This window comes from Barbus barbus, assembly GCF_936440315.1.
Source record: "Barbus barbus genome assembly, chromosome: 20".
In the NCBI taxonomy this organism is placed as follows: Eukaryota; Metazoa; Chordata; class Actinopteri; order Cypriniformes; family Cyprinidae; genus Barbus; species Barbus barbus.
In genome coordinates this window covers 17184250-17207891 of record NC_136748.1, presented here as the reverse complement: position 1 = coordinate 17207891, position 23642 = coordinate 17184250, and the positions used below count along the sequence as shown (strand labels likewise).

At 37.3% G+C, this 23642-nt stretch overlaps 1 protein-coding gene across 1 annotated transcript in view; it reads right to left on the bottom strand.

Moving 5' to 3' along the window:
• Positions 1–202: 202 nt before the first annotated feature.
• The window catches only part of LOC306886624 (peptide methionine sulfoxide reductase MsrA-like), a gene marked incomplete at both ends in the record, with an annotated part of 36517 nt that continues 13077 nt past the window's right edge, over positions 203–23642 (bottom strand). The window contains 5 exons of the mRNA XM_079443900.1: positions 203–376; positions 10427–10533; positions 19664–19768; positions 21261–21380; positions 23220–23288. Coding sequence (XP_079300026.1) covers positions 203–376; positions 10427–10533; positions 19664–19768; positions 21261–21380; positions 23220–23288 — 575 coding nt within the window. The remainder of the gene's footprint in view (positions 377–10426; positions 10534–19663; positions 19769–21260; positions 21381–23219; positions 23289–23642) is intronic.

Sequence of the window (23642 nt, the reverse complement as noted above, 5' to 3'; positions counted from 1 at the left end):
TACCTGAAATAAAATAAGTTTAATTTTTAAAAACATTTTATTTAATTACAGTTAAAGTTTATTTTATTTAAAGTAATGAAAAAGCTTTGTTAGGGGTTTCCAGAAGAATATTAGAAATTCTTACAAATTCAATGATCACATAATACTCATTTTTGGGTGAAGCATCCCTTTAAAGTAGCAGACAATGTCTGTGTGCCTTGGGTCAGAGTTCATCTTTCTCTCCTACAATAGCGCACGTGACACCGGTGCCCTTTAACCCACAGTATCCTTTAGGCACCTTGTGCAGGTATTGCTGGTGATAGTTTTCAGCATAGTAAAATTCAGGGTGCTCTCGGATCTCTGTGGTGATCTCACCCAGGTCTTTCTTAGTCAGAGCCTATAGCAGAAAGACGAAACAGGAACAGACACAGGGAAAGAGATGGTAAATGACGACACATTTTGATATGAAGACGATAAATGGGATCACTGTCTAGGGAGAAACAACTCATTTTGAACTGAAACAACTTTTTCTTGTGTATGTGATGTTAAAGCCAGACAGAATGTCCAAAATTGTTTCAAAGGGACATGAATGAAGTTCTGTCTCCCTCTAGGGGCAGCATCCATAAACTCCAGCAGAAAAAGGCTTTAGGTACTACTATTCCAAATGGAGAGAACAAAACACCTTTGAACATCAATCACAGTATTTCTAAAGCTCGCATGTAGACCTGAGGGAGGTGTCTCTACAACAGAAAGAAAGAGAGGAGAGCATCTATGTGCTGGGCTGGCTTTGAGAAGTCACAGCTGTCATTTTTGAAATGAATGTAGTTTCAGATCTCAGCCACTAGGTGGGGACAGAAGTCTGCTTCAGTTGCTTCTGATTTCATGTCTAACAAAAGAGGCTGCATGTGCATCATTACACCATGAGATACTAACAGCAGCACGGACACCACAAAAACAAAGATAAATATACAACAACAAAGCCAAAATTTCCTATTTGTTTTATTTGTAAAATTATGTCTCTGATATTAGTATATTTAGAATGCAAAAAAGACGAGAATTAACTTATAGAATTATTACATGGTTAAACATTACATGGTTAACATTTAGCCAGGTGTGCATAAAAAGCGAACCAAAAACTTGATAAGCAGAGCATCCAAAAAAAAAGAAAAAAAAAAAAGAAAAAGGTGCCCGTGTGTGAGAGAATTAGGATTACATATTTATAGTTTTATGATAATAACAATAATAATGGTTAATAATAAGATGCTTTTCATGTTTCATCATTAATCGCATCCAAAATAAAAGTTTTTGTTTACATAATATATGTATGTGTACCGTGTATATTTATTAGTTATATATAAATACACACACATACAGCATATATTTTGAAAATATTTGCACGTATCTATATATATATTTTTTTTTTACATTTTATATTATATATTTAATATATAAAAATAATATATTTTTCTTAAATATATGCACGTGTTTGTTTATATACACATAATAAATATGCACAGTATATACACATATATTATGTAAACAAAAACTTTTATTTTGGATGCGATTAATTGTTTGACAGCACTAATATGTATATATATATATATATATATATATATATATATATATATATATATATATATATTCATTAGGGGTGGAATGATACATGTATTCGTACCGAACCGTCACGGTACGGGCATCTCGGTTCGGTGCATGAGGCCTTACAACGACTACAGGCAATTCACCCCCAATCCAGAAGGGAGCGCCCACAGTAATGCAACGCTGTTTGATAACCGCCAGCAGAAGAACAGCGAATGCCATGAGTTGCTCATTTGAAAACAAAGCCCATGAAACGGTGACCGTGTGCTGCGTCTCTCTCATAGACTGACAAAGGTGTATACTTTAAAGACTGTTTGCGAAATGAGGATTTGTGCTCGTGTATCCCACCTCTCTCATTCACACAAATATTCCATAATATTTCCATATTTGCGATGTAAGGTATCTGAATGCTAAACTATTATTTATTATGTAAATTATAGGCTTTGTACTTCAGTCGCGTGCCAGCGGTGACACAGAGGCGCGCGTGCGCTGATGTTTGGTTCACTGTATTTTATTTTGATAAAGTACCAACTGCGCTGTCAAGTTAGCAATGCTGTAAGTTATGTTTTGTGTGTGTGTGCGTGCACGCGATCACTTCAACTGTTTCCTTATACCAGCAGAATCAACTTTAAACATTTATTGTCTTATTAATAATGCATCACTGTATAAAGGTCTGCTTTTATTTGTGTACACTCACAATGAAAACAAAACAAATTTAAATATATAAAAATGTAATAATATTTAGTATTTTCACATCTAGATGGAAAAAAACTGTAATTTGCGCGACTGTCTGTTCAAAATAAATGAAAAGAAACCGAGCATAGTAGATTTTTGTTTTCCTGTTACCGAAATCGTATCGAACCAAGACATCTGTGTACCGTTCCACCCTTAATATATATATCTATGTTTTGGTTTCTTTTTTTACTGTTATATAGCGCTTTTCGTCATCAGAATCCATTAAAATGTTCAAAAGCTATTTTTTATATATTTTTTCCCTGTGATTACATAGAGCTCATTGGTTTCTTAAATAAACACATAAATAAAAACTCTGACACTAAAAATCTCTTTAATTAAATTTCTTTAAAAAAAAATATATACATCTACATATATATATCATTCTTAATTTTCATTCTTGGTTTTGCTAGGCCTATATTGGAAGGTCAAGTGCAAATCTAAACTATTGGCTTGAATGGGCCAGCAGAAATGAAAATCCATATTGTTGAGCCCTATTTATCATCCTTTAAACTGCTAATTATTTTAAATAGTGCGCATTAAAAAGGGAGAATTTTTTTTTATGTGTGTGTGGATATGGTGTCAGAAAGCTCAGTGGTCTGTGTCTTTCTGGTGGAGGAGAACATTTCTGTGGACAGTAAAGCAAAGAGAGAGAGACAGAGAAACAAGGCAAAGAGAGAGATATTACATAAGCATTTGCATATCTGAATATGCTTCATGTGACTCTGATGACTCAACTAATGTCACTAAGTGTTCCTGCATCTGCAAATACACACACACACACACACACACACACACACCAATGTATGTTATTATTAGTCTAACCATTTTCTGGTATGTCTTGCAGCCAGAATTCCCTTTTTGTCCATCAGATTTAATTCCATTTATGTTTACCTGTGGGCACAAACTCGCCTTATATATTAGACTATTCTATCTCTCTCTCACTCACTCTCTCTCTCTCTCTCTCTCTCTCTCACACACACACACACAAACCTGAACATGCTCATGTTAACACGCACATTCCCCATGTACGTTTTAACTGCAACAGCTTGGCCTACTTTTAACATTACAATATAAATAATAAATATTAATGCAGCTCTTTCTATGAACTAAAAAGCTACTTCAAAATTCCTGAAACGGTGATACAGTTTTAGCTTAGCGAGTTACCTTCTTGCTTCTTGTTTAGAGTCTCTGCTAAAAGCTACAGCACCTTCCACATATTATAAGCTGTATAGTTCTGCTTCACCAACAGAAAAGCATGTGTAGGTGTACATATATATCTATATATAAGTGTGTGATTCACTTTAGTCCAAACATACAAAAGGAACAAGGCATAATGTAAAAAAACCCGCCAAGGCTGATCTTTGCATGTTCTGTGCATTTACGCACATCTCCACACATGCTTAGTTTGTATGTAAGCATGAGTGTGTGTGTGTGTGTGTGTGCATAAGATATAGTCAGGAATCCATTTTGTCATCCTTGGCTGTTCCTGCATTTTGTGAGAGGGAATAAGGCAGCGGAGGGTCATGTGACCTGTGAGAGGAGACAAATCAAAGTGTGAGAGCACGAGCGTCTATGTGTGTGAGATTACATGACATGGAACAGAGAGAGAGATTTTGTTTTTAGATGGAGCGCCTTTGGGAAACTGAGCAATAGGCAACACCAGCGAATGACATTTTGGATAAAAATTCAGTCTATTTAGGCCTGTTACTACTACATTTATGATTATTATACTGCCCTTTTCATGATCAGAATCAGCTAACATGCTTAAAAAGGATCAAAAGCTACATTTTCTTCTGTGGCTACAGAGCACATTGGGTTTCTTTATTCTTAAAGTCAATGTCAAATGCCATTAAAAAACAAATTTTCTTCCATAAACTGACGTCTCAGAATGATACGGGATATTCCAACAGAAAAAAAATAAAAATGTAGGATGGGATTTTATCCATCAGGAATTGATTAAAAAACTTGATTGTTTGAGCCAAAGAGAAAGTGATATTTCACATAAACACTTTATTTTGCTTATCTATGGATTATAAAGGGATCGAACAAAAACAAGACTATAAACAATATTATTATAATAATTAATTTTAAAACAAGACATGTAGGTACTACATCTATATAGTCTATTCTTTTAATAAAAAATACTTTTTTACATAAAAATGTTACATTTTACAAAATTTTAGTTTTGATGAATAATTATGCTCACTTTTTAAAATATTGAGAATAATATAAAAGCATTTAATTGCCCATAAGATGGAAAATATAAATAATGCCAACACGCACATCACATTTGTGCATCAACTTTTTCTTTGAAAAAAAAATAAATAAATCTCTCAATATTATTTAATCTGGGCCATGAAGAGATGAATCTCAACCCCCCAAAACATATCCATAAAAATTAAATAAATACAATTTTTGATGTCTGCAGCATAACACAAGTAGATAAACAAAGAAAATTCATAAACTTCCATTCAAATCCCCAAAATAACTCCTCTGAGAAAGTGCTTCACTGCAGCAGAATTGTACCTCTAGTCTATCTTCCTGCGTCTCGCTCCCTTTCACTACTGAATAAAAACTCTTTGATGTTCTGCAAATTCCTACATTTTATTACAGCACCCCTCCCCTCCTCAACCACAGTGCTTAAAAGAGTATTTCTTCCTCTCTCACTCCGCATTTCCTTCTCCCTGACCGCCCTCACCGATGGCAGAGTTTTGGGAGACTTTGATGGAGTGAAACTCTCAGTGGGTGCTAATAATTCATTTCCCATCTGCGTGTGATGTCGGTATCTGATTCATCACCTGAATTTGACCTGATGGAAGAGTCCTCAAAAAAAAGCCTCATCAATCTCTTCACACTCATCACATCTGTCTTTCATTTCAGTGTCCCTCTTCAAATTCTCACTCTCCACTGCCAGACAATCAGCTGTGCTTTTCCATAGTATGACAGATGCACACACACGTCCGCTCCTCTGTATTTTAACAAGACTCTGGACTAACATGTCTAATCTCATCACAGCCGCTTATGTAACTGAGCCGTTCTTCGAAACCACTTCAGATTCGCTCTGCCCTCAGAGAGAGAAGCACAAGCATCAACTGCAGGGAAAGGCTATGAAGTCTGGGAGGTGTGATGCCCTTTTAATAAACATTTAAAACGATTTCATGCGATCTGGAGCCATTCGTTCAACACAAAAATCTTGATGCTGCATGTAATATCACCTAATGTACAACATTCACATACCATACACAACACTCCTGATAGAATTTACAATACCAGTTCTCAAATCATACTTATTATTTTTAGGAAATTAATACTTTAATTCAGCAAGGATGCATTACATTGATCTTAAGTGACATTCAGTAAATACAATCATAATGTTACAAAATATTTTTATTTCAAATAAACACTGTTGTTTGGAACTTTCTATTCATAAAAGATTTACTTATCCACAAAAATATTAAGCAGCACAACTCATCACGAGACACTGAAAGCTGCTGAAAATTCAGCTTTGCCATCACAGGCATAAATTACATTATAAGTTATGAATTTTGTGATAGTATTTTTCAACATTACTGTTTATACTGAATTTTTGATTAAATAAATGGAGCCTTGGTCAGCTTAAAAGACACAAACCAACATTTATTTATTTATTTTTTAATTGAAGGTGCCTTAACAGTACTCTGGCCCAGTTTAACCCCTGCTGACATGCAGTCTGTGGGGTGCAACCCCTTCTGCATCACTATATCTCTCTGTGTGTGTACATTTCAGCTTGTGGGGTCACAGGGGCCATCAACAGCATGTCTGTTTCAGTCCCCTAATCTGATTGCGTCCCTTTAACCACAGCTACATCCCGCAAGCCTGACCTTTCACCCTGATGCGCACAAGGCCAAGGCCAATAGGGGTCACCCAACCTCCCTGCCCACGCCTCATTCCCCTCACCCCCAAATCACATCTGAGCCCTAAAAGCAAGACCGATGACATGAGGAGCAAAGGGTTACTGCAGTGATGGTTACCCAAACTCCTGCATCTCACAAAACAAAGCATCATCACGCTAGTTTTACAGGGATAACAGTCCAGCCATCCAGATGAGCTGCGTTCATGAGCATCCACAAGCGCATCTTTCTGACAGGTGTGGACGGTCAGAGTTTGACAGTGGACAGTTTGAGAGCGGCAAAGAATGGAAAAGAGAGGTTGGAAATGAGACAGCTTCTGGAGATGTGATGGGGCAAAAACAAAATCAGTGGATTTCAACTGTGGTTATATTTTCTGAACTAAACTGAATTACACATTTATGTACATTACAGTTCAAAAGTTTGGGGTCTGTACGTTTTTTGAAATAATTTTATGTTCAAAAAGGCTGCATTTATTTGATCAAAAATACAATAAAACTACAGTAACAACAGTAACACTGTAAAACATTATAATTTAAAATTTTAATTTTATTAGATTTTCAATTAAATTTATTCATGTGATGGCAAAGCTGAATTATCAAGAGTTATTACTCCAGTCTTTAGACATCATTCTAATATGCTGATTTTGAGCTCAAGATCAATGCTGAAAATTGTTGTTCTGAAAATGGCATTTATTCAAAAATAGAAACATTATACATGTCTTTACTGTAACTTTTGATCAATTTAATGCATCTTTGCTGAATAGAAGTATTAATTTCTTTTACTGACCCTAAACTTTTGAATGGTAGTGTATCCTTATTTCTCATCACTGTCCCCTCTAACACATAATATAGAAAAATGACAAACCATGAATGAGAATAGTAAAAATTATTTATAAATAAAAGTAAATAATGTATATATATGTATGTATGTGTACATCTACACATACACACACACACATACATATATATATATATACACACAAAAATATCAGCACCCTTGGTAAATATGATCAAAGAAGGCTGTGAAAATTAATCTGCATTGTTCATCCTTTTGATGTTTTATTTAAAAAATTCACAAAAATCTAACCTTTCACTGGATATTAAGAATTTTAAATGGGGGGGGGGGGGTATCATTATGAAATAAATATATTTCTCTAATACACATTGGCCACAGTTAACGGCACCCTTTTATTCAATACTTTTTGAAACCTCCATCTGCCAGTTTAACAGCTCTACATTTTCTCCTAAAATGCCTGATGAGGTTAGAGAACACCTGACAAAAGATCAGAGACTATTCCTTCATCCAGAATCTCTCCAGACCCTTTAGATTCCCAGCTCCATGTTGGTGCTTCTTCTCTTCAGTTCACCTCACTCATTTTCTACAGGGTTCAGGTCAGAGGACTGGAATGGCCATAGCAGAAGCTTGGTTTTGTGCTCAGTGACCCATTTTTGTGTTGTTTTTGAGGTTTGTGTTTGGATTATTGTCCAGTTGGAAGATCCAAACATGGCCCATTATAAGATTTCTAAGATTTCTAGTCAGTCACTTGTTGATTTTTTATCTGTTGGTATTTGATAGGCCCACAACATCAAAAATACAGTAGTATATTTCATTGTACACATGGGATACTTTTTATCCATGTGTTCACCAAACCCATCTCGAATATTTGCTGGTAAAAAGCTCATTTTTTTGTTTCATCTGACCATAGAAGCCAGTCCCATTTGAAGTTCCAGTCATGTCTGATAACTGAATATGCTGGAGTTTGTTTTTGAATGAGCTAGGATAATTTTTCTTGAAACCCTCCCAAACAACATGTGGTGATGTAGGTACTGTTTGACAATTTTTTTTTAAGGTTTTCTGACCCCGAGACGCAACTATTTTCTGCAATTCTCCAGCTGTGGTCCTTGGAGAGTCTTTAGCCACTCAAACTCTCCTCCTCACCGTGCATTAGGACGATATGGACACATGTCCTCTTCCAGGCAGTTTCATAACACCCCTCACATTTTTTTGTAAATATTTTATTATATCTTTTCATGCGACAACACTGAAGAAATGACACTTTGCTACAATGTTAAGTAGTGAGTGTACAGCTTGTATAACAGTGTAAATTTGCTGTCCCCTCAAAATAACTCAACACACAGGCATTAATGTCTAAACCGCTGGCCACAAAAGTGAGTACACCCCTAAGTGAAAATGTCCAAATTGGGCCTGTGACTCATGTGACTCGTTAGTGTTACAAGGTCTCAGGTGTGAATGGGAAGCAGGTGTGTTAAATTTGGTGTACAAAGGCAAGTGTGTCTTGCCTACAGTCAAGCATGGTGGTGGGAGTGTCATGGTCTGGGGCTGCATGAGTGCTGCCGGGGACTGGGGAGCTACAGTTCATTGCAGGAACCATGAATGCCAACATGTACTGTGACATACTAAAGCAGAGACTGGGCCGCAGGGCAGTATTCCAACATGATAACGACCCCAAACACACCTCCAAGACGACCACTGCCTCGCTAAAGAAGCTGAGGGTAAAGGTGATGGACTGACCAAGCATGTCTCCAGACCTAAACCCTATTGAGCATCTGTGGGGCATCCTCAAACGGAAGGTGGAGGTGCACAAGGTCTCTAACATCCACCAGCTTCGTGATGTCGTCATGGAGGAGTGGAAGAGGACTCCAGTGGCAACCTGTGAAGCTCTGGTGAACTCCATGCCCAAGAGGGTTAAGGCAGTGCTGGAAAATAATGGTGGCCACACAAAATATTGACACTTTGGGCCCAATTTGGACATTTTCACTTAGGGGTGTATTCACTTTTGTGGCCAGCGGTTTAGACATTAATGGCTATGTGTTGAGTTATTTTGAGGCAAATTTACACTGTTATACAAGCTGTACACTCACTACTTTACATTGTAGCAAAGTGTCATTTCTTCAGTGTTGTCACATGAAAAGATATAATAAAATATTTACAAAAACTGTGAGGGGTGAACTCACTTTTGTGAGATACTGTATGTATAATACTGCTCTACAAAGACAAAAGACCTTAACTCGCTAGAGTGTGAAACTGAGAAAAATGACTTTAACGTTTTTTACTTGTCCAGCCAAATTAATTATAGGTAGGACACTGAAAATTTGGTAATTAGATGTTTTAGTAATGAAAATTGTGAGCTCAAACTGGATTTTTTTACCCCTATTTTGATGTTAATGTACTCTGCCTTTGCATTGTCTGCAAAAAGTGAGAAGTCACACCAAGGCAAAAGAGGGTAACTTCCACATCAGTATTTTGTTTCAGATCATCATTTACAAAATCGTTATAGTAACACCTGTATAAAATCCAGTGATCATGGGCTATCTCATATAGGCTATTGCATATAGTAATGTGACTGTATAATTTTTTTTTTTGTGGACCGTAACAAGCAGACTAAAAGTTAAACATGTGACTGGATACCGTTTTGCAACCAATTTATTTGCTATGCTCAGTAACGTAAAAGAATTCTAGACATAGCATAATTGCTTATATTGACTTGAATGAAATAGCCTAACCTAAAAGACAACGTGCGGATTTATGTGAACGCCAGCAAGCAAGCATGCTCAGAAATGCGAGTGGATTAAACCTCTCCAACGGCGTTCAGTGCCATGGATTGATTTTATCTGGTTACAAGAAAAGGTAGGATATGGATTTATTGCTAACTGTTAGGCTACTGATTTTATGATTGATCATGCTACATGCTACGGCATTCAAATACACACGCATCCAACTAGAAGTGACAGCCTGGTGAATGATCTGCATTACAAAAAGGAAAAAAATAAATCTTTAAAGGTTATTCACGATTATGTATTGCTGCCAAGGTGTCTAGTCTTTACAGTGCTTTGTTATATGGAGCTGTTTGGTAGATCGTGATCTATCTCATTTGTTTGTCTACACCGTAATTAAAATGCGGCAGACTTTAATGCACAGTAAAAAATAAAAAAAGTTATCTTCTAGGGTTTCTAGTAAAATAATTATTAACTAAAAACAATAAAAGTCTGCATTTCCTCATTTAGATTAGCTAAATTAAATCTAAAAAAAACACAAGTAATAAAATCTTAAGGAAAATCTGAAAAATAAAATAGTTTAAGTTTGGTTAAGTTTGAAGGGGGTAGGACTTATGAAAATAATAGGGGTGTGGGTTATAAAAATATCCTTATTCATTATAAAGCAACAGAATTCCATGGAATGTTTGTGTGTGTTTTGAGATACTGCACCTCCTGGTACATATGCTTGCTTCTCATGGCCAGCTCTTGCTGTTCTGGGCTGTAGGTGTAGATGGCAGAACGATACTGCGTGCCATGATCATTCCCCTGTGCCATTCCTAAAAAATACACACACATACACATATATATATATAAATGCTTTAGAGCCCTTTAAAAAACTCACACCCCAGGAATTTGCAGTCCTGTCAGACACACTGTATACATCAATCTTTCAAATAACGTTTCTATTATTAGCAAGCAACATCCAATTCTGAATCCTATAGGATAGAAAATATGAAAAAATAGCAGTCTTAGAACAATTTCCTCCTTGTTAACAAATGGAAACATGTTTGTGTTTTCCAGTATTCCCTTGTCATTTTCCTTCACAGTGAATTTACTGTCTCTCTTGTATCTTTCTGCAGAACTGGATGTCGGCCATCTTGCCATGAGCTCTCTACCGCACAGTGCCTTCTGTAGCTCTCTCTTCAAAGGCCAAAATACTGCATTCTGATTGGCTGATCCTCCAAAGTGCCAAAGCGACAGTCACTGACCTTCCCTGTGACCCTGAGGCCTGAGTGTCATCACAGCCACCAAACACATCACACAGCCAAGTTATATTGGAAAATGTTTCTAGAAAGAAATTTGGATTTGGACACTTAACACTTGCCACTGCACAGGCAGAATATCAAACCAAACATTTATTATCTGCAAACAAATGATGCAGGAACTATTCTGAGACATTATGCAAATACTTTTAAACATCTAGAGGATCAAGATTTTATTTAGCTGATTTTATTTAAAAACACAGCAAAAACATTAATATTGTGAAATATTATTACAATTTCAAATATTTGTTTTCTATTTGAATATATTTTAAAATGTAAAATATTTATTCCAGTGATGAAGCTGAATTTTAAGCAGGCATTACTATAGTATTAGAGTCATATGATCTATATAGTAATTTAATATGCTGAATAAATAATTCAAAAATAATTAAGATAAATAATTTAATATGCTGAATTGGTGCTCAAGAAACATTTCATAATATTATCGATGTTGAAAACAGCTGTGCTGCTTATTATTTTTGTGAAAACCATTACAGATTTTGCTTCACAATTCTCTGATGAATAGAAAAGTTGAACAAACAACATATATTTGAAATATAAATAATTTGAAACATTATGGATGCATTTACTGACACTTTTGATGAATTGAATTGCTGAATAATAGTATTCTCTAATATTTAAAAAATCTTGACCCCAAACATCTGAAAGGTAATGTATTTAAAATAAAATAAAATAAAAAGTTTACATTTTATTACATTTAGCAATGCCATTCAGACATTTTTAAGTGTGGTTTAAGTAGCCAAATCGTTTTTAGTGTCACTGAATATCAAAACCCTTAAATCTATCTCGTCTCATGCGAGTAAAAAAGGAGTTAAAAACTAAATGGAAACGATGAGCACTCAATGTACTCCACCCAAGACAGAAGAGCACTTCTTTTTTTCAACCTCCATCATGGTGCTTAGTTATTATTGATGATCCTCCCTGTTCAAGCTGAATAACACACAAACGGCGCACATGAACCGAGAGTGGAGAATGCCGCAGATGTGTTGTCAGCACACAAACAGGGTGAGAGCAGAGAGCTGGGCAGAAGCTGACTCCATAAATGTCACACGCTGTCTCCCTCTCTCCATAACATGGCTCTCTCACAGGAAAACTATTTCTGTTAATGCAGAGGCCAAGAAGCATCACCCTTTGCTTTAGATGGAGGGAAGAAAGGAGAGATTTACTATGTGTACTTGTGAGTGAATAAGCTGTACACGCACGTGAAAGCACACACAGCATCACCCAGACAGATACCAATACTCTAAGGCTGCTCTGACCAATCCAGACATTTCAAATATCAGCACTTATGTGTCTCTCCTGGTGGGATGATGAGGAAGGAGGGGAAAGATTGGGAAGAGTGAATGAAAAGGATAAGATGAAAATCCCATATTTATTAGAGTTCAGTTTTCTTTTAAATGCTTGAGGGACATTAGTTCTCAAGTAACTAGAAATAAACACAGATGTTACTTAAAGGGATAGTTCACCCATAAATTTTCATTATTTACTCACCCTCATGTCATTCCAAACCTGTAGAACACAAAACAATGGATGAACAAAGAATGTATATGGTCATCAAAACTGCGTTGTTACTATCATTTTTAAAAATCCTTGAACACCAAATGCGTCACTTTTTTTCAGTATTGGATGATATCAGATAATCAATTAAATTACCTTTGCTGTCATGTAAATTCATCTTTTAAAACACTATAATTTAATAGTAAAAATAATTTAATAATACTTTTAAATATAACCTTCAGCAAATATTTACTGTTAATATCTACTTTTCAGACCAAACATTATAATGTTGTGATGTTTTAATTCACTTAAAACATTTAAAATGACTGATTTAACTTTCCAAAACATTACAGAATTTCAATATTGGCCATTTATCGGTTATCATCAGAACATGAATCATATTTCTTGGTGCTTTTTGCTGTTTTTTGGAGTTCTACCCAGCCCATGGTTACTACAATCTATCGTATGGAAAAATACTACACTCTTAAAAATAAAGGTGCTTTTTCGCCACAAAGAATCTTTTGTGAAACAGAAAGGTTCTTCAGATGTTAACGGTTCTTTATGGAACCATTTAGACAAAAAGGTTCTTCTATGGCATCTTAAAACACCTTTATTTTTAAGAGTGTATGTGAAATATGAATATGAAAAAAATCTTACAATTCTTGTAAGAGAAAAAAAGTACACAACACTCAGAAAAGAGACAGTGCCTTTTCAAAAGGTACAACTTTATATCCAAAGGGTGCATTTTGGTACCTTAAATGTACATATTTGTACCTAAAAGGTATAAAGGTTTTTAAAAAAGGTCTTGCCCTGGTGACAGATTTTGTACCTTTTTTTTCCCTGAGAGTGAACGGAACACAGGTTTAAAACAACTTGAGGGTGAGTAAATCATGACAAAGTTTATTTTTAGGTGAAATATCCCTTTAAATTAAAATGATAAAACATCAACATTGTGTCTGCGATGTGAAGCCTGTGAACTGACACCAGAGATCTCTGTGTCTTTCAAAAGCAAAATTTTCACTGTCACACAAAATGTCAATCATGTGTTACACTGATAGCTCTGAATCTTAGCCTGCTTGGTTTATTGCTTTACTCACGAACTCTTGCGTTTCTGACCAAAGTGCCTCTCAGTGTCTGTGGACAAAAACAACTTCTAAACACTGAGGAGGCTGAAATGTATGCCGACAAGACACACAGATTGACTCGTGTAACGTATTTGTATTGTTTTGGTTACTAAGTTGACGGAGTATGTCCATCTTTTGTATTTGTGAAGGTGCACGTGTGATGCTTTAGTGAGTTTGTGTATGTTTGTGAATTTGAGTGTGTATGATGCAGGGAGTGTATGTGTGTGAGGGGTTGTTTAGAGCACTGTTGTGTGTGCCCTGTGGGTACGGTGAAGCAGTGTGCGTGCGAGAGCAGCCAACTAAGAGGAATGGTGCAGAGCTGGGTCTATTTTTACACCTCTTATGTAACACATACACACACAAGCTCACAACCTCATTCTTTTGCACACACACAAATTCTTACACTCTCCTTACAAATAAAAAACACATGTTTAAAATGTGCTGTAAATGTAATATGGTTTGTATATATTTTTAGTATGTATCAACTAGCATTTCACTGATGAAAATAGGGAATTAAAAAATTTTATACGGTGAATAATGGTCTTTCATTCTCATTTTTCTTGCAGAAAAGACATTCTATAAATAATTGTAAAACTAGATCAGTAATTATAAAATGATCTGTGGCAAACATAAATTGTTGCTGTTGGTATTCAGACCTAATGGCGAAAATCTTTATAAGTGTCGAAGCCATGGCAAAGTGGATAGTGCAATGTTCATGGCAGTAAGAGCCATTGTGCTTGCAGGGATGCAGGTTTGAATCCAGATCTCAGTCCTGTTCTCTCTCCTTAAGTTTTCTGTCTTGCCATTCATTGTACTATAATTTTAAAGACAAATAGATTATCTTTAGACTAGCAGTGTGGAACAAGTTGTCACTGGGGTGGTACCCTTTCAAACGGTTCATCTTTGTAACAGTTATATTGTGAAATATTCATACAATTTAAAATAAGTTTTCTATTTTTATTTATTTAAAAACGTAATTTATTCCTGTGATGGCAAGGTTGAATTTTAAGCAGCCATTACTCCAATCTTCAGTGTCACATGATCCTTCAGAAATCATTCTAATACGCTGATTACTTCTTATTATCATCAATTCTGGAAACAGTTGTGCTGCATAATATTTTGCAGAAACTTTTGTACCTTTTTTCAATACAGAAAGTTCAAAAGAACAGCATTTATTTGAAAAAGATTTTTTACTTTTACTGTCACTTTTGATCAATTTATTGCATTCTTGCTGAATAAAAGCATTAAAAAATAAAAAATAACAAATAAATTACTAACCCTAGACTTTTTTTAATTTTTAGTGTATGTAAAATAAAACAAAATATTGGGCAAAAATACAGCGTGCACCTTCAACAAAGCATCCAAATTGGTCCAATATGCTGGAAAAATAAGATCAGTTTTTTATTTCCTCAACAAACCAATGTTTTCTTCCAAATCCACCCCCTTTTCATAAAAAAGAAGCATTTCTTCAACCGTTACTCATCTACTCTCCATAAATGACCTCTGTCGGCCCCTCCCCCTATAGCTGATTGACAAACTGTAATGAGCCCCCCTAGGCTGGGGTCGAGGTCACCCCCGAGAGGCACGTGCCCATTGCAGACTGAACCCCAAAAAGACGAGGGGGGATATTAATTTAGAAGCAGTCTTTTTTTTTTCCCATTTGGTGGCTTGTGCACAAAATGGTGTTCGTGACCCCAATAACCTTTGTTTTCAACAACAAATCAAGAGTGTTGCTGAGTAATTAAGGAGATCTTGCAAACAGTTTGGGTATGTAATTAGCTTGTGCATCGATGTTTAGCTTTCCAAGGCTCAATATACACAGCAAAGGTGTCAGTCATACCGAAAGCAGGTGGAAAACTGGATTTAACGTTTACAGGCCTAGGAGATTCTGGATCAAGCGCTACGTTTGAAAGACACGACAAGCGCCTGCGTCAGCCATCTTGTCTCTCCCCCGTGAAGCCTGCGTTAATGCATCTCTCTGACGCAGCAGCTACATAAATACTGCAAATCAAGAAAAAAACATGACACGATAAAAGATGAAAGTGGCAAGACAGAAAAACGAGGACAAAGGAGGAGAGAAACCCACCCTCTTGCCTTTCATTGTTAGCGGAACGAGGGAGCACGGGATGGCAGAACGAAGAAAGTGACTAAGAGATAAAAGCGGAGGGGAAGAATGAGGAGTCACTGCGGAAATGCTGATGGGATGATGGTGAGGGGGAGCAAGGGATGGAGGAGAGAAGGAGCCAGGGATGGGGGAGGAGAGAAGAGGAGAACAGAGAAGATAAGATGTTGTTATCCTGTAAACAGAATGGAGTCCCCTGGGAATGGGGAGGAAAGGAGGGGGGTTTTCTAAAACAAGGAAGTAACAAACTGCTGAGGCGATCAAGCATAAGTGTGCGCGTTTCTCTTGTGTGTGTGCCCACACTGCACTTCCCCACTCTATGGTTTGCCACAGGCGATATAATTGTTACACTAGCTTCAGTCATTTCCTGTTCATCAAATCCATCCAGGAACCCAATTTTCCCGACTCGTCTCTCACTACCCTCGGCATCCTGTACTATCTTTGTCAGCACAGCCAAGGATGAAGCATGACGGCAAGAAATGCACCCTATATTTTTAGAAAACGAGCGTAGGGTATAGGGAAGCTACCGCACGTTTGCAATACCATGACCTAAAGACTCTGCCAGAGCAAGTGTTGCTGGGTATGAGATGGGGGTATGAAGAGGAGCGTGCTGGGAGCGTTTCATTGGCTGTGGATGTTGCTATCCCAGCCGTGATTGGACAAGTCGGAAATCATGCTGCTGAAAGCAGAACCCTTTGAACTGTGAGACAGCAGCTGAATACACAGGTCTCTGTGCATGACGGAAACAAGCGTGTACATATTCAGCCTATGAAACCTTACACACTAGCGGTTTCATGCTGTACTTACCCGTGATTTAAAGCAATGACGAACACACACGTGCACAGATTCATAGTTGATTCGGCGTGAGCGTTCGGGTACGGACAAATGGAGTGTGCGTTAAGCATGCATGGATGAACAGCCTACAGAGACGTTCCCAATTCTCGGTAGCCAATCACAGTGCAGCGGCCTGCGCCAAAAAACACAATCTGACGCTTCTGTCACGCACATGGGCCATGCTCTTCATCATGCTTCTCTACCCAAACTCCTGCAGGGTCATGAAACACAACCTAAAAATGCCAAACGGGACAGAGGAACAAGTTTTGCATTTGTTAATGCTGAAATATTGCTTAAAACTTGCCTAGTGCACATTTAAATGTCAATACAGGTGAGAAAGCTTCATACATTCAGAAGACATGTTCTCACTTGACTCTACAAGAGTATGTGTGTGTTTATTATAGACGGGTCCTGATGGTCAACTAGTCTGTCTGTATATGTTTCTCACTTGGGATATATGAGGGAATTTCAAAAGTGTGATTTTTTTTTTTTTACCTGAAGTGAATCAAATCCTAAAAAGTCTTTTAAATTTGTACATTTTTGTAGTTATGTCAAGCTCTAAAGTATTTTATTGGGTAGAAGTTGCTAAAACACTCTCATATCTAAACTGATACTTTTCAAAGAACCACTGCTTCAACAATACATTTCCAGACAATTACAGTCAGACTTCAAATTGTCTGTTCTGATCATTAAATCTGTTCTGAGCAACGTCTCTCTTATTATACAAAATTTGTAGCCTTTTTGGGAGGACTATGATAGTTTTGAGCAGTAAAAGGTTCTATTTTGTAGCCTGTATGTTTGTTGCCCATCTATAATTTATCACAATAAAAGGCTGCAAGTTCTTGCTTCCAGTCTACACTATTTTGAAAAAATCTGGTCTGTGTATACAAAACCTTTTTAAGATGAAGTGTCAAGTTAAAAATGCTTCAGCTTTAAAAAAACGTGTCTTGAGACCTCTGCTTTGTGTTCCATTCTACTGCACTCTGTCTACCTGTTTTCTAACGCAAGAATGGATCTTATGCAAACACCCCCTAAGAAACACATCAGATCGGGTTGGGTAAACATCATCCTAGGCCTAATTATACAAAACATAAAAGGGACAGTTTATTAAAAAAAATTAATTGTATCATCATTTACTCAATCACACATTGATCCAAATCCATATATTTTTATTCTGTGGCTCACAAAAGAAAATATTTTGACAAAATGAAAGTCCTTATTGTTTGGACCCAAACGTTCTTCAAAATATCTTCTTTTGTGTTCTGCAGAGTAAATGATGACAGACTTCAATTTTTCAGGTAACTACCCCTTTAAGATCAGCTAGTCAATCAATTGTTTAGAATAGATAACCCACAGAATAGTCAATTTTGAAAATATATGTCTGTACATACCTTGCATTCTTATAGGTAAAAGAAAACAGAGAACGTTAGATGTTTAATCACATTTGAAGGTCATTTCTGACAACTAACGCTGGCTCCTATGAGTAATTTTCTGCTCTTTACTTTCTGGGGTATTCTGGCTGACAGGGTGATGGTGTCCCGGGTGACTTTTTAAAGTTCAGACACCTTCAGAACATGATGTGAATTAGAGAGCTGGCACAATACCAAACACACAGGGTAATCATGTCAGCTCAAACCGATGATTTGCCATGAAAAATTCAAAGAAAATCACTGCCGTACTTAAACCGTGCCCTGACTCAGGTTTTAGGGGCGTGTCGTCAACTGGCAGATATACAGACATGCATTACTAATCCCCAAATGGAATTTGTACACGTTCCAGGAGGAAAGCATACAAACAAGAAGTTATTAGAGGGCCTTACTGAACGAACCACAGACGGCATATAATGTATTAAAGCAGAGACTGTAGTTCCACAGTCCAGCTGACGAAGGAGAGCTGAAGAGTTGTGCGTGTGCGCTTCAGGTCCTCAGGATCAGGCTTTATGAATGTTTCAGAGGAGTGTCTCTTCTCTCTCTGTTTCAGGGTGACTGAACACAGAGAGCCAAACAACAGCTTCATGCTGCAGCCACACGGTTACATCAGACAGATAGACAGTCTGATGAGCAGAGACAGAAGGATAGATAGATAGATAGATAGATAGATAGATAGATAGATAGATAGATAGATAGATAGATAGATAGATAGACAGACAGATAGTCAGAATGATGAACAGAGAGACAGAAGGATAGACAGACAGACAGGCACAGACAGACAGACAGACAGGCACAGACAGACAGACAGATAGACAGTCTGATGAGCAGAGACAGAAGGATGGATAGATAGATAGATAGATAGATAGATAGATAGATAGATAGATAGATAGATAGATAGATAGATAGATAGATAGATAGATAGATAGATAGATAGATAGATAGATAGATAGATAGATAGATAGACAGATAGATAGATAGATAGATAGATAGATAGATAGATAGATAGATAGATAGATAGATAGACAGACAGACAGTCTGAATAAGAAACTGAGGGAAGATAGTATGATAGAGAGACATAGAGAGACAGACAGACAGACAGTGAGATAGTGTCTGGGATCAAAAACACACAGCTCAATTAACTGAATGGAGTGAATTCATTTTTCTGTAAATTTTCTTCAGTTTTTCTCAAGCTTAGTGCTGGATTGCAGGCAGACAGCAAGGTTGATTTATTCTCAAATGAGGACCTGAAGGACAGCACAGACGGCAAATATCAGCTGTGTGTTCAGTATTGGTTCTGTTTCTCGTGGACTGGAGGAATAGGTGACGCTTGCACTAATGCACACACATACGCGATATCTCTTTTCCTCTCATGGCTGAATTGGTCTCAGACACATTAACATAGCCTGTCTGAGGCTGTTCCAATTCCCGCGAGATAATCCTGACCATCCAGCACACACACACACACACAGGGCAGCGTGAACACACAGATGCAGCGTGTTTTAACCTCATGAGGCCGTTTGCTTTTGGGCCACTGCACCTCGCACACAGGGGTCTTTCTATGGACATCTGTGTGAGTGCATGTGTGTAGATGTGAGGGAATAGGTGTGTTTGTTTACCTTGAGTGGGGTCATGGCTTTCCCAGAAGACTTTGAGAAGTTTCTCTAAGCTGACTTCTTTAGGAGAGAAGACTACTCGCACTACTTCCGTGTACCCTGATAAACCTGGAGAGAACAGCACAAAAATAAGTTATATCATGCACAAATAGAGCTGTGCAAATGTTCTGTGATTTTGCAACATACATTAAACTCAGGCATTAGATATTAAGGATTTTAATTAATCTTTTACTCAAATATTAAGTTGTTGTTCAAATATTGTAAAAAAATATTTAATTATTATTCAAATATTTTTAGAAAAAAAAAAAAAAATATTTTTATCAATATTACCAACCGCATGAATGTAGCAATAGCAACACATACACTTTCATTCAGCAATGATGCACTAAATTGATAAATGCTGTCTTTTAACTTTTTGTAACTTTCTATTCATCAAAGAATACTAAAAAACAATTAAGAAATGTTTCTTGAGCACCAAACAGCACATAACAATGATTTCTGAAGGATCGTGTCACAATGAAGACTGGTGCAATCATGGCTGCTGAAAATTCATTGTTGTCTTCACAGGAATAAATTAAATTTTAAAATATAATCAGATATAGAACTGATTTTTTAATTGTTAAAATATTTTACTATATTACTGTATTTTTCATCAACTAAATGCAGCCTTCATGAACGTAAGAGACTTCTTTCTTGAAATTTAAAACCTACTGTCTTCTGAACTGTAGTTTAAGTGTATGTGTTTGTCTGTCTCATGTGGTTATGATGAAGATAAACTTCTCTCATCTTTATGAGGTGCATCCTGGGATGATGTTAAACTATACTGGAGTAGAGCCTCAAAGGCTTAAACATTTAAAATGGTTTTGTAAAGAAATGCAGGAACAACTTCAGCCATAAAACACAGGCTCAATTTAAAATTATATACAAAACATTTAAGCATAAATTTAAAGAAGGTTTTCAGATCATAAGAACCATTCTGTCAAATGTGTCCAAACTTTTAACTGGTACTCAAAGACAAAACCTTTCATAAACAATTGTGTAAAACTGCATCTGCATATGCGTTTGCTACTCTTACAAATGACAAAGCCTGTCTACATATGAACCCCAACACCCAACGCAATTCTGACAGCCGCAAGTCTTCTCCACACTACACACTTAAAAGAGCCTGTGTGTGTGTTTGGAGAGAGCAAATCCTCTGCAGAGCTGCAGTCAGAACCTTCTCACTGGGACCAGTTCAGAAACTGCATCATCACAGCTGCATCCCTCCCTCCATCTCATCTCTTCTGAACTGTCTGGCTACAAGTAGGTCATACAGAGGAGGGGGGAAGGGCTGCGGATCTGGGATAGAGCAGTGCACTCTGGGTAGTTCACTGCAGATGAAGGGAATGTTTTGGTTAAGGCTGTAGCGAAGCACTAATTTGGGTACAGTGAAGCTGCTGCTGTTCTAATGTTTGTGACTTACGGTTGGGAAAAGTGCCATCATAGACCTCTTTGATATGGGAGGTGAACAAGCATGTAGCGGCAAAAAGGAAGTGGGGAAAATGTATGTGTGTCTACATGCATATCTGTATTTGGCTGTGTTAGTGTGGTTGGGACTCACCTGAGCACACTTCATGGTAGGTAGGGTTAGGTGTGAAGCCCCCAGCGTAGCCCACTTGTGTAGAGAACACACCAGGAATTCTCCAGAAATGCCTCTCTGCTCCCCAAAAACAGCCCATTCCTGAACAGAAATGGGACAGAGACATCAAATAGAAAAATGTCATCTTTTGTTGATAAATAATTCAACACAGACAGAAATTTTAACAAAATTTCCTTTTTGCTTCTTCTACAAAGCCCTTCCTAACTATGTCAGTTTGAAGCCCCAGACAGAGGGAGATATTTATGAGACAGTTATGAGACAGTTATTTTGTGCTTCTTCCATTTGCGAATAATCACACCAACTGTTGTCACCTTCTCACCAAGCATCTTGGCGATGGTCTTGTAGCCCATTCCAGCCTTGTGTAGGTCTACAATCTTGTCCCTGACATCCTTGGACAGCTCTTTGGTCTTGGCCATGGTGGAGAGTTTGGAATCTGATTGATTGATTCTAATCTCAGCTCCTTTCCTGTATAAAAGACACCTGGGAGCCAGAAATCTTGCTTATTGATAGGGGATCAAATACTTATTTGAATCATTAAAATGCAAATCAACTTTTTTTTAAATGTGTTTTTCTGGATTTTTTTTGTTGTTATTCTGTCTCTGTTCAAATAAACCTACCATTAAAATTATAGACTGATAATTTCTTTGTCAGTGGGAAAACGTAGAAAATAAGCAGGGGGTAAAATATTTTTCCCCCCACTGTAATCACAAATCAATTAAGACTTGGAGTATTTTAGTCTCATTATCGAATATTCAGTATATTCAGAATTATCAGTATAGACATGTATACATCTTAAATCACACTATTACCATCGTGTAGGACTTTTCGCCGCATTTTGCAACAGGATACACACACGGCAGAGTTCAACCGTTTGACAGTAAACAAGAGTACGTATATCATCACAAATAATTATCTGTACTTGAAGCTTTTGTAAAATTAAAAATGTAACAACCCAAACTGCGTATGGCATCGCAAAGAAAACTTAATGATGTGTGCCATTAAAAGTGCACTAAGCAATTTTTGCCAAACGGTGTTGATATTTGAAAGCACCAAACAAAAAAAAACAAAAAAACACCCATATCCCAACAGGACCTCGCCCTTATTTTGAAATCTCCACCCCACATGTAAGTACACAACCATGGCAACGACGATCGCGGAAACAAGTGAAGATGACACAAAAGCAAATTCAAACAAAAGTCAACACAGATAAGTTGTGTGAAATGAAGCAAAATCAACGTTACTCACCTTATCAAGAAGAAACAACGCCACCTATTCGAGCTCTTCCTGCTCCTTGAGTTCTCTCCACTACTGCTGTGATATTTACGCAGGTCCTACCTCTTTCCTGATCGTAACACTAATTTGTAATGTTTTGTTTCTCTGATATTTTCCTCTTTTTTTATCTGCCATCTCTCTCTATCTATAGTCAATCTGCTAATATCCGTCCTGGGCACTCAAATTGAGCACTCTCTTTAAGACACGCCCCTTTATGCTGATTGGCTACAAGTGTGTTTTGGGACTCAGTCTGATGCTGTGGTCAAAAGCGCTTAGTGCACCTTTAATCGATCTATGTACTGTAACTTGTAAAACAGGAACATGAAAGGAATATTCTAAAAGCAACTCGTAAATAACTTAATCATAAAATTGTCTTACTCAGAGTAAGGTAAATAATTTGATTACTGATGTCCAAGTAAACGTAGTCATTGACATTTCAACTGATTCATTTAAATGAGCTTTTAGCCACATTTTTATTGGCACTTGAAAACAAGAAGTCAAGAGGAGAGATGGAGAAATGAGATTGAAACAGGCTGGACTCCAACTCAGGTCTCCCATGGGCCAACACTCTGAAACAAGAGGTGCTTTAGGAAGCAATACGTTAATTATACCCAAGGAAGTCTGGGATATGATCTTCTCCAAACTCACCAAACATGATCATCTCCATGCCATCAGGAAATGGCTCCACTGTGGAGTTACCATTTGATGCATGCTTTGCTGCAGAAACAGAGAAAGACAGCAATATAAAGGTTCTGTAATAAGGAGGTGTACGTATGCACGAGGTGGCGCTGTTCCAGATGGTGGGACTGTCAGACTGGGTTCTGTGGAGAGGATTACTGCAGATTTTCCTGGTCTGCTCAGGCTAAGCTGAATCAGTGTTGCTGCTTCTGCAGTGGGAGACACTTAGCAGATTACACTGCTGAACCTCCCCCCACCCAACACACACACACCTCTAAACCATCCAGAGAAGGTCACAAACCACGAGTGACGCGAATGCATCGAAAGGAGACAACATCAGCTCTCTGAAAGCCCTGTGGAACAACCTGCAGTGGATTAGGCCACGAGGGCGAA